Source organism: Myiozetetes cayanensis, unplaced genomic scaffold (genome assembly GCF_022539395.1).
Source record: "Myiozetetes cayanensis isolate MyiCay16 unplaced genomic scaffold, myiCay2020 scf1, whole genome shotgun sequence".
NCBI lineage: Eukaryota > Metazoa > Chordata > Aves > Passeriformes > Tyrannidae > Myiozetetes > Myiozetetes cayanensis.
Genome location: NW_026086604.1, coordinates 47090250 through 47102768, shown reverse-complemented (window position 1 = coordinate 47102768; position 12519 = coordinate 47090250). Strand labels below are relative to the sequence as shown.

The following is a 12519-nucleotide window of genomic DNA, read 5'->3' as shown; positions in this document are numbered from 1 at the left end:
TCATCTGTCATAATCAGATAACTAATATTCTTTGTGGTATCGCAGTAAGCCAATGTTGCAACATATCAAAACATGTCAGAAATAATATGGGTAAAGAAAGTTTCTCTAAGGAAGTAGAAAGTAGAAGTTGATATTTGACCAAAGTGGTAAGAAATCTCATTACTATCTCCAAGTTATTGAGTTGCCCTTGGAAAGTGGAGAAACGATACAAAGATGCATCTAGAGGACGAATTACAGAAGACAGGAAACTCTTCAAGTCCAAATGGTGGGGCAGAATGAGTGTAGCAGTCAACAGGGCAAATGCCAAAGACTCAGAAATGCTATGGATATGCAGAGCTGGTAAGGAACTGACTTCTAATCCCACCTGTAGAGCTCTAAGTCATCAGCAGGGGAGTGTGAGAAACTGTGAGCTTCTGGGACAGCTTATTCATCAGGAAATAAGTACAAGAACAACCCCTTCTCTCAGAAGGCCTACAGGTCCCTTTCACAGCTTCCCAAAATGATCTAGCAATGTCTCATGTTTTGTCTAAAACACTGCTCTGCAGTCATACTAGTCATCTTTGCAGCAGTGAACAGTGTTCACATCCTGCAAATCAAAATTCCTCGAGTACCTCCTGTTTAAGCCTATATATTCAAATTCTTTGAATATTCATGTTTTTTTGCATGAAAGCTCATAGAAGTCTCTATGAATTTTAAAATGCATTTTCACTTTTATTCACGTTAAAATGTGCTGTGTGAAGTCTGCTTTTTACGTCTTTCTTATCTTTTGAGCACCGTAAACCTTCTTGGTCTTCAAGGTACAAGCTTCGCTTCAACAACTGCTATTGGTAGTAAATTGTGCTGACAAAGGAAAACAGTGAAGTTCCAGCTAATTCTTATACTAAAAAGTAATAGCTCTTCCAGAGCGATATATATTGATCTGTTAAGGTATGCTATGTATGTCCATACAACTAACTCCTCTGTAATTTATGAAAGGAAATAAATGATTCCCATTCTGAATTCTTCTCTTGGCTAGGTATTCCTGTCCTGGATAAGCTCACTGAGACTGCTAATTCCCACTAGTCAAGCCTGAGGCCAGCAATTTATTTCACATCCTCTCTGGCTACACTTGCTAAAACGTCCTGCAGATTCCACCTTATCTGCAGTGTTACATAAAGTGGTTTCCAGCAAAAGGAACTTAACTTGCTAAGTGTAGGCAGAACTGTTAACTTAATTTGCAACTTAAACTGGTGTTTTTTTGTACTTTAGAAGACTGTAAAAACACTTTAGAGCCTTTAGCTTACAAAAGTATGCACACGGTAAGAAGTGGCTGACAATCTACAGCTGGGATATATCATTAATGTAGATGACACCTGGACTAGCTGAACTAGGTGACTTTATAAGACTAGCAGAGCTGAGATGGAATTTATTAGGAGGAGCATGTGACATAACTGAGTGAATGTAATTAAAGTACACTGATTATCAAATTTTTAGAATTATCTGCACCTGTACACTTTTCCGATATTTACAAATTTACTACCTTTAAAATTTAATCAAAAAATTACTATGCATTTCTCCATGTGTTCAAATATGTATTGAATATGCTGTGTCTGAACTATAACCATAGATCTATTCACATTTCTGAAGAGGAATTTTATAAAAACTGAAGTTAAAGCAAAAGTTGCAAGGGTAAGGAGACATAAAAGCTGAACTCTGCCAAGATTAAATTAATAAACTTCATTCCTACAAATACCATGATCTCTAGCTTTTACCGCTCCAGGCTGCAAACTTAGTCCACATGTTTGTGGGATCTGGTTTTAAATGATGACAGATAGCTGATTACTAATGCTATTTGGTTACTTCTGTTTAACTACAGCTCTGTTTGATTTATATCAAATTAACCATTCATGTAGGGTTGAGGAATAAAAAAAATTGCTGCTACAGAGATGTTATGCAGAGACTGTATTTCAGGTAAGGTTCCATTAAGATCTTTTGGTTCATCTCTAAAGACCATGGGAAGTTTGAGTTTGTTTTTTCTTGATATATCTCACCCTCCAAGATCCTTTGCTTTTCAACTCTTTTTTACTACTAAACATAAACAAACACAACAAAATTAAATATGCATCATCTCTTCCAGAATGTTTTTTAAAAACAGCTTTATTAAACATATACTCTTTACAACATAGTTAACAAACTCTCCAACCCTGAAGGAATCCTCTTTTATATCAAGCACATAAGCAAATGCTCATAGTAACTGAATGGTAATGGAAGTGGCCACTGGTAACTGAAACATGTGGAAAACTAGCTCACTAACAACTTAGGGCTGGGTTAATGTCTGCACAGTACATCAGGCATAATCATCTGTTCTGTACAACTACAGGTTAGTACTGAAGGCAGTTCTGGTCTCCTAGTATCTATCTCTTTTTAATAATAAAGTAGATATCTTTAGAAGTATACAAAAGCCCCATCACTTTAGAGAAACTAAGTAGCTTAGGTACATTTCCACATAAATATTTAATGCTGGTTTATAGCATTAAACAGCCATTTCCATTTTAATAGGTGGATGAGGATTATAATCTTCAATCTGAAAGTCTTCTGCCTTAAAGTCACTGATGTCTTCAACCTTACGAAGAATTCTGAGTTTGGGGAAAGGTCTTGGCTCCCTCTGAAGCTGAAATAAAAGCAAGCTTACTGTATAAAGCTTAATACTTGAAAGGAAAGATTTTATGTTCTCAATGTCAATTCAGATTATATTATATAGACTTTCCCTCCCCACCAAGAAGACTTATACTAAGAAAAAAAGAAGAGAAGAAAATTTTAATATTGTTAGGTGGAATCTACTTTAGTATTTTCATAGGGACAGTAGCATAATTTTCTAGTGAATTCCCTGATCATCCAAATGCACTGCAAGCACTTCCAGTTGGCAAAGCAATTCTGGTGGCTACAGATGATATTCCTTCCAGAGGAAACTAAATTGGAAACTCTGACCCAGATGTGCATCAAATGTGCTGCAGTTTCTCACAGGACCATTTGGGTCCAAACCAATAACTAGTTCTTTGAATTGTTCTGAACCATACAAATAGTGAGGACAGTCAATCCTAATTAAGTCAAATCAAATCGAATTCTGATTTTTTCCTAATGCAACAAATTACTTACTGAAGAAAACATAGACTTTTTCAGTCAAATAGCAATATTAATCAACTCTGTGAATTGGTAAGTTATCCTTTTCTGCTGTACTACAAAGACATTTTATTTTGTGTTCACCTGGATTAGGCAGAATGATTTTCTAAGGCTTTGGCACGATGAAGCCAAAAGTAGGAGTACAGATTCTAGATCTCCACCTTGGTTCTAAAGTAGTACACTAATGTACATTTTAATCATGTTTGTATTGTATTTCTGTTTGCAACCTGAGTTGGATACTACATTTATTAGGATATTACAATTATTAGGGTAGAAATGAGAAGCAAAGCCACACACTATAATATTTGCAAAAGGATATTTATAATACCAAGACAATTCTGCACTGAACAAGCACTGTGGAAGATAAAACAATACAAGAATACAGAGTAAGTACTTACTTGAACTTTAAGAGGTTCCACATGATTCAGATATATGTGAGCATCTCCTAAGGTATGTATGAACTCTCCAGGCTGAAAAGAATGAAGAATACATGTGGGTTTCAAACAGTCAGGTTTCAAGAAAGCAAAACATTACAATGCTTACACTATTGATCCCTAGCACCTTACATCTAGTGTGGAATCGCAGCTTTTGCACTGGATTGTATTGCCAAGACGTCCTTGAAAACTTCGAAGGACACTAGCTTCCCCGACTACTGTATAATTAATGAAAAACATAATGAAAATTTCCACCAGCTTACCAAAAAATTTACCTTTGAAATCCTGCTAGGATACCTGCTTTGGTACTGAATGGAGCACTACTGATCTGCTCACCAAGACGGAAACAGACATGGCAGTGACATCCAGATTTACACTTTACTTCTAATAAGCATGACTTGCCAAAGCTGGTTTCAGAGCAGCTGCCTTCGCCTCTACTAAACATTGTACTTTGCAGCATCGGAGGTGTCAGTCACAGTCTAAACCCCAAAGCACTTACCAAGCATCCAGATGTGTTTGAAAGTTCTGTGATTTCACAGCCCCTGAGCAATCTAATTTAACTCATGTAAGTTTTACAAGCTATTTTACTGCCCTCTGACCAGTGTAGATAAGCCCCTGGATATATTACACTGAAAACCACCAAAGCTGCGAGAGGAAATGGCTGAGAGACAGCAGTTGCCTTGTGGACTTTACCTTAGACTAACATGGACTAGTACCTTGGACTAATTCCTTTGTTTACAATTGCTGTGAAGACTGATTCTTCCCTATCTCCTTGTTTTTAAGTTCCCCTCCATGTTGCTGGCCGCAGGAGGATCAAGCACAAATGGCCTTACTAGTATAATTTTTACATGCCCTAAAGAAGAGGAGTTTTCATATGGACAAGATTGTTGAGCATTTTTAATTTCTCTGTAAAAATATATCTCTGAAGTCAGGGTAGGAGCTATTTGAGCACACACTACCACTCTACATAATCATCTACACTAGGAAATCAAAGAAATGCCTAGCTGAAATTATAGCTGGATGTTAGGTGGGCAGAATATCCAAATTAAAACCTTGACGGCAACACATAAGGTTCAGGGCAGACCTCATCACTCTCTACAACTCCCTGAAAGGAGGTTGTAGCCAGGTGGGGATTGGTCTCTTCTCCCAGGCAGTTATCAGTAAGACAAGAGGGCACAGTCTTAAGCTCTGCCAGGGGAGGTTTAGCCTGGATATTAGGAAGAAACTCTTTGCAGAGAGGGTAATCAGGCATTGGAATGGGCTGCCCAGCAAAGTGCTGGCTTCTCCATCCCTGGAGGTTTTTAAGCTGAGACTGGATGTGGCACTTAGTGCCATAGTCTAGTAACTGTGGTGGTAATGGATCAAGGGTTGGACTTGATGATCTCAGAGGTCCTTTCCAACCCAGCTGATTCTATGATTCTAAGCTACTGTTCGCTTCCAATAAACACATCCTACAAAATTTAACCACCTGTATGTTACTATCCCATAAGGACAAGTGGTCTGTTCAGATTTCTAAGAAGCAGACTAGTGAACAGGCTAGTTTTGACACGGTCATGACCTGAAGGATCTTCTGTCTGTTTAACCTTAATTTAAGAATTCTTACATTTCTGATCCTAACTGCCCATACAAACCAGAGGCAATTCACATCAAATTCATAGGGCCCTTTTAGAGACATATTTCAGCAATATTTTTAACAGTATGTTCATTCCAGTTTTTCTTGGACATGACATGAAGAGTCCTGTCTTTTAGTCCTTCATTTCTCAGACAAGATTAAGTAAAATGATTAAATAACCTACCTTTAGCCCTGTGACATGGGCAATCATGTATGTGAGGAGTGAGTAGCTGGCAATATTGAAAGGCACTCCTAGTCCCATATCTCCAGACCTCTGATAGAGTTGGCAAGACAATTCACCATTGAGAACATAGAACTGGCAAAGGGCGTGGCATGGAGGCAAAGCCATCAGAGAAATATCTAGGAATTGCAGTACAGAAAAAAAACCAGTAGCAGCATTAGTGTGTTATGAATGCAGGAGATGCAAAACCTAAACAATTATGTAATGGGATACAGTAGAGAGCCAACAGCATTGTCATTCTGTTGCTTGTTTCTCTCGTTTATAAGCACCTGCTGCCCAAGCAATTAAGGCCGGGTCATGACAAGCTGTCTCCTGGGCTGCATGACCAGAAAGTCATAAACAGATATTCCACATAACAGATTTATGCCATAATGCTGCGCTGCAGTTTACTGCTACTCACCTCAGTGGGACAGCTGATTTCCCTAAAGGAAGACATTAAGAGTAAAACCAAGCATGTACCCTAAAGCGACTTCCAACTGCTTCATCTTACTCCCTTCCCATCAAAATGTGACTTTGCTGCTTATTGAGATATAAAAACAATGATCAATTTAAAAAAAAAATCACAAAACAAATCTTTTGAGTGTTTTTTTACACTTAAAAAGCGCAGATAGCACAATTGCAGCTTGGCAGGAAAAATTTTAACCAGGTATCTTCTTATATCTGAGAATGCTTAACCTTAAAAATAACAGAAACAACATGTGGCAGACCCTTTCACACATCAGTGGATTTTTTGGAGCACAGATCCGCCACTGGTGAAGTTAAACAATCTCTTGTACCAGCTCTTGTTTAGAAGTAGCCCTACAGAATGAATGGATATCTAAACAACCTATGTTCAATGATTACAACACAAATAAGATTTTTGTTCTCTAGTTTTAAGGGTTTTGTTAAGTTTACTTTAACCTGTAAAATAAAACTCTGAAGAAATGGTCTGATATTTCTGAGGTCTGAGCACGAGATTTAAGCAGAAAGAGAATCAAACTTATAACTCCTGGTCATTTTTACTGCATTTCTGATAGTTTTATAAAGAATTAATAAGGACACCAAATGGAAATGGCTGTGGACACAGGAACAGAACATAATTTAGCATACAGCAAGATAATGTACAGCTGCATTCACTTAAGCTCTGCTATTCAATACCTTTTGGATTCCAAGCACACATAATGATTCTTCTGTCATCTGGATTGGTTTTGATTGTTTCAATCACTTTTTGCAACTGATCAACTCCTTGGTTGGAATAATCTGGAGAAAGATATACCAAATAAGATCTAAACCAAACAGATTCGAGTCATGATATTTTTTTAACACACAGCCCACATCCCACTGAAAAGTAATACTGAAATGACAACCTCTGAAAATTTTATTGCAACTTTGAAAGTGATATTAATTACTTGGCACACTATTATTATAGGCTATTCTTGGTGTTTCTTAGGGTGCTCTTAAGCTTGTGAAATTTTCATGATGACATTTTGACATGTCCCCCCATCTCATTTGTGTGCTTTGACTACCTTTAGCACCCGCTGAAATAGGACCACTCTTATTTAGAACACTTTATTCCATTCTTAACACCTTGACATTCTTTAAGATCAACTAAGAAGTCTGCATAATCACTAAATCCCAAGAAGAAAAACTTGCAATACAAAAAAATTGTTGAACAAAGAATGACATATCCTTCACGACTACTTGTTACCTCATTAGGAAAAGAGCTGTTCTGGAATGGACAAGATATTACCACCCTGTCATTCACAGTATTTAAACTAAATCATTTATTGCATTTCTGGATTAAAATGCTTTTCTAGATGTTAAACTTACATGTTACAGTGCTCCTTATTAAAAAAAAAAAAAATTATGCCCAGACCAGCACTGAGGGACACCAGCACTCTCTCCATGCTCAAAAGTACAAAGTTCTTGACAGATGGATAAACACACCCATCTAGCTCTCATAAGGTCATGTATGAAAACTAAATTTCCATAGCATTTAAAGCCAGGAGGGAACTTAATTCATGTATAGCACAGGATAATACATTTCACCCAATGATACTCAAAGGCTGAATTTTAGGCTCAGTTCCAGTTATATAAGAAATCTACTGAAATTAACTGACCATCAGAATGGATTTCAATATGAGTAATTAGTTGTTAATCAGTGTTCTGACTCATGTCAATGAATCAGCATGACTGGTAACTACTTTCTTCTGATAACTTATTGCAGCAACACCAAATTAGACTACAGGGAGACCCAGGCTGGCAAGCAAAGTAGTAATACACGATCCCCAGCAGGGCCATTCACTTAAGAGTTGGACTCAATAATCCTTGTGGGTCCCTTCCAACTCAGAATATTCTGTGGTCATTCTGCAACACAATTAGTAGCTCAGGGAATCCTTCTGCCAGCAATACCGTGCCAGAAGCCTTGTCAAATGGTTATGTTAGTTCCTGAAGCTAATTACCTATCCATTAGTAATGCAACTTAAGAAAATCTATTAGTAATGAAACCCATGGGAATTTATCTCGTTCATTTTTTCCACCCTATGTTTTGCCTCAGACCTTCTAAGTTCAGGAACTCTGAATCTTTTCACCAAGTTTTCAGATGTGTCACTTCACATTTTGCACCATTTCTGTTAGCATAAAACTAGTAGTCAACATGCCAATACCAAGTCTGTAACTAATGTGAGCTTCATTTTGAGGCTGTGTTGACAAAAAACCCCACCAAGATAACTAACCACATTGTTAATCCGAGTTTAAAATCACACCAGATAGGGGTAGTCCTCAAAATGCTTTCTACATCATCTCCTTCAGTGACTTAGAAAGAGCCAGTAACACACTTCAGAGTAAGTTTAATGAACCAGTTCAACGCAAAATAATATCAATAGGTACTGCATCACATCATAACTTGTTGCAGAATAGAAAAATCTTTCTCTTCCCATCTCCAGTGAATGTAGTGCACTGCCAATTCTTTCCAGTACAACAGTATCATGGAAATTGGACCCCGCACTGGTATACAGAGCTGGCAGCCTGTGTTCCATGGCTATCAAATGGAGATAGCTTGGGTTTCTGGACTGCAAGAGCCACACATCCTTCCAGCTATCAGTAACCATATCTGCTCTAGATAAAAGAATAACAGTGTATGCCTTATGATCCATCAGTTCTACAAATGTCAAACTACAATATACAAAGCTACATATTTCAGGATAATTAGAATGAGTAAGAAAAAAAAAAGTTAAATTAACTCTCTCAAACACCATTTATTCTGGTTATCAGTTCACAGTTGGTCCCCTAACAAAACTCAGAGTTTTGGAAATGATGTGTCACAACTGTCTCACTGAGCAATCAAGACTGTATTTGCTTGTGATTACCTGTGTGCATATCTTTGTATTCTGCTCCAAAGTGCCTCCACTGGAAACCATACACTGGTCCCAAATCCCCCTCCTCTCTGGTGCTGAAACCCTGCTTATCCAGGAACTCACGTGACCCATTAGCATCCCAAATCTTCACACCTTTTGCAGAGAGCTCTTTGGCATTTGTAGAACCCTACAAAACACAGACAGTAAGAATTCTGCCTCCTAATTCCAACACTGAGGACATTATCTGAAACAGCTGCTTTAAGCTTTTCTAGTCTACAGCATTTCTCCACTTACAAAGGATGAACTGTTTAATTAACGTACTGGATGAGGTTCTTGCACATGGACAGAATAAAGCTTGAGAGCAACATACTGGGATGAAGTCTGAGGAACAGCCATGCTGCTGCTGTTTAACACGGGAATCTCCTAACCTTGTGAATGCACAAACAGTACAGCCTCAAGGTCAACTGTGGTATGCCATTTCATAAGCACATTTGCAAAGAAAAATATGTTACTTTACGGATGGATGAAAACAGACTTAACAAAAAATGTATGGCCTAGGCACTGTCTTTGCCAAGCCACCTATAATGAGCTTAAGGTATTAAAAATCCTTTTGTTAAAATGACAGAAATGTGAAAATGACCCAGAGAAACGTCGCTGAATCCTGAAACATGTCCAAATCAGCACACTCAAAATTCAGCAGAGAAATTATGCTGTTTTGGGGAGTGTCTAGTCTTTTGCATTTGAAAAAAAAAACAACAAAGCTTTTAAAAAATGAATGTGTATTTCAGTCCTGCTACATAGCAAATGTTTAGGTAGACTTTCCCATACCTGCACAATGTCACAACATATAAAGGAACACTTACATTGTAATGTATTATCTATAGTTGAATTTTATGATTCTACCTACAGCTATTAGCTCTATTAGATCTCATTTTTTTGCTACTGAAAAGCCTAGTGTTTACATCAATCTCACTTCACCCATGGTTCTGCACTGCTTCTTTCTGTTCAAATCAATAAAAGCTATTGCAATATTAAAAAGTAGATCACTAAATTGCCTACTATCTATTTCATATTATTATTTCTTATTCAGACACTAAGACAAAGACACTGTATTAGGTTTTATAACTGTGGAGTATAGTCAAATCAGCAAAAGCCCTCACTATTTCAGACTATATCCCTTAAAAAGGAATAGAAGGAAAACTCTTCTGAGTGCACTGTTAGCAACAGTCTGCACTAAAAGACAGAATGTCTCGAAAATAATGGCCTTCCATGTGTCGTCGAAATATTAGGTGGTTGCACTTCTCTCAGGAACAGAAGCACATGCAGTTACCCCAAATCCCTTAATCCACTCCACGCTAGTTTGTTCCATTTATCCCACTCTCAGGCAGAGCATGCATAGAGACATGCAAACACCGAACCTTGATGAACCACAGCAGCTCCTCCAGCACTCCCTTCCAGAATACCCTCTTCGTCGTTAGCAGCGGAAACTGATCTGGAAAAGAGTTTTAGAGCCTCAGAGGAGACCAGCCATTCGCGGAGGGTGAACTGACTCAGGCTTTTCTCAAGGCCACCCTTCGACATTGAGAGGTTTGGATACGCAGCGAGGAGCTGGCAGGGGATGTGCAATCCTCGTACTCAGCTCTCTTGGCGGGCGGGAGCGGGTCAGCCCCGGGGTACAAGATGGAGTGTGACACCTCCCAGCACCCATCCCGGCGGGCAGGGGCAGGGGACAGGGAGCAGGGGCACGGGGAGCAGGGGGCAGGAGCAGGAGGCCGGGGACAGGGAGCAAAGGGCAGGGGCAGGAGGCCGGGGACAGGGAGCAAAGGGCAGGGGCAGGAGGCCGGGGACAGGGAGCAGGAGACAGGGAGCAAAGGGCAGGGAGCCGTGGCAGGGGCCGCGGGTGCCGGCGGTGCCCACCTCTCAGGCTGTACCGCGCCTGCATGCCGAAGACGGAGAGGGTGCCGGTGCCGGTGCGATCCTCCCGCCGGTGGCCGTGCTGCAGGATGTGCCGTACCTGCTGCAGGTACTGCGGCTCGCCGAGCCCCGGGCCGGCGGCGAGGGCGCTCAGCGGATCCCCCTCGGCGGGCATGTCGGGCGAGAGGCTCCCTGCGGGATGGGCTGGGCTCCGGCTGCACGGCGGTCCTGATCCTGCTCCTGCTCCTGCTCCTGCTCCCGCCCGCCGCTGCTGCTGCCGCTGGTCCGAGCCCGCCAAAACCCGGCTTTCCCGCCGAGCAGCGCCGAGGGGCGGAGCGGCCCCGCTGCATCCTGCTCTGTCTTTTCCCTTTCTCCTTCCCTCCCCGCGCCCGGGGTTCCTCAGCGCCGCAGTCTCCAGGGCCGCGGGCTCTGTTCCCCCCAAGGGAGGGGCTGTCCCGAGCACCTGGCCCGGCTCGGTGCTCCAAACTATACCAACTTGCTTAGGTTGGACATTAGGTAGCATTTCTTCACAGAACGGGTGAGGAGATACCAGAATGGGCGGCCCAGGGAGGTGGTGCAGCAAGGGAACGCTGGACGTGGCACTTAGAGCCACGGTCTAGTTGACGTGGTGGTGTTTGGTCGTGGGTTGCACACGATGACCTCAGAGGTCTTTTCTAACCTAATTGGTTCTGTGAATCGGTGACTTTACTTCCACCTGCCCTAGTGGCAAAGTAACTGGTCCCTGGGTTCACTGCGTGCTGGAAAGTGCTGTTGGCATCTTCCTGCCTCTCTCTGCAGCCTCAGGCATCCTGTTTCAGAGCTAAAGAAGATCAAAGCCTTCGGCTGGGCCTGGCAGGCCACACACGCATGGCATTGGATCCCCCCAGCTGGGATATCCTGAACCACCAAAGCCCTGGGTACAACCTGGTGCCATCCTCCCCTGTCTTTGGTTTGGTGCCCCTGCAGTGCCATGTCCCACTAACAGCTCTTCTTCCACCTTGCAGCAGTGTTACCTTGACCTGAGCTTCTAAAGGACATCGAGATGCTGGAGCGAGTGCAGATAAGGGCAATGAAGCTGATGAAAGGTCTCAAGCACAAGTCCTACAAGGAGCAGCTGAGAGAGCCAGTGTTATTTAGCCTGGAGGAGGCTCAGGATCGACCTTATCACTCTACAACTCCCTGAAAGGAGGTTGTATCAAGGTGGGGGTCGTCCTCTTCTCCCAGGCAACTAAGGCAAGAGAGCATAGTTTTAAACTGTGCCATGGGAGGTTAGGTTGGACATCAGGAAGAATTTCTTCACAGAAAGGGTGATTAGACTTCAGAAAGAACTTGCCAGAGAGATGGTGGTCACCATCTCTGGAGGTATTTAAGGAAAGACTGAACCTGGCCATGGTCTAGTTGTCATGATGATGTTTGGTCATGGGTTGGACTTGATGATCTCAAAGGTCTTTTCCCACCTCATTGATTCTGTGATTCTTTGAAACCAAGACCCTTTCATGTCATACCTTGTTATCAGCTTTCTGCTAGGTATTGAGACACTTGCTTTCTCACTGAGGGTAGTACTCAACACTCACTTTTATTGAGTCTGGTTGATCTCAGCTTCTCCCATGTTACAGTGTCATGTTTGCATCCATTTTACATCATTTTGCGCAGTCATTTTTGTGTCTGATTGCTACGGTTCCCAATGTCATATCCTCTGAAAATTTTCTAGGTATAATCTCTGCTAGTCAGAACAAACTGGCTCTTCTCTGAATATTTTTTAGTATCTCTTAGAAGTCAAGCATTTTGTAGGAGTCAATTATATCTCAGATAAAGCCCAGCTTT

General features: G+C 41.2%; 1 protein-coding gene across 1 annotated transcript; it reads right to left on the bottom strand.

Moving 5' to 3' along the window:
- Positions 1-2140: 2140 nt before the first annotated feature.
- On the bottom strand, positions 2141-10918 carry TYMS (thymidylate synthetase). The gene is made up of 7 exons (XM_050313732.1): positions 10699-10918; positions 10200-10273; positions 8794-8968; positions 6584-6685; positions 5390-5565; positions 3558-3629; positions 2141-2650 (listed from the first exon to the last, which is right to left on the bottom strand). Exons 1-7 carry the CDS (start codon positions 10868-10870, stop codon positions 2513-2515), a joined length of 909 nt encoding a protein of 302 aa, XP_050169689.1. The 5' UTR covers positions 10871-10918; the 3' UTR covers positions 2141-2512.
- Positions 10919-12519: the final 1601 nt, after the last annotated feature.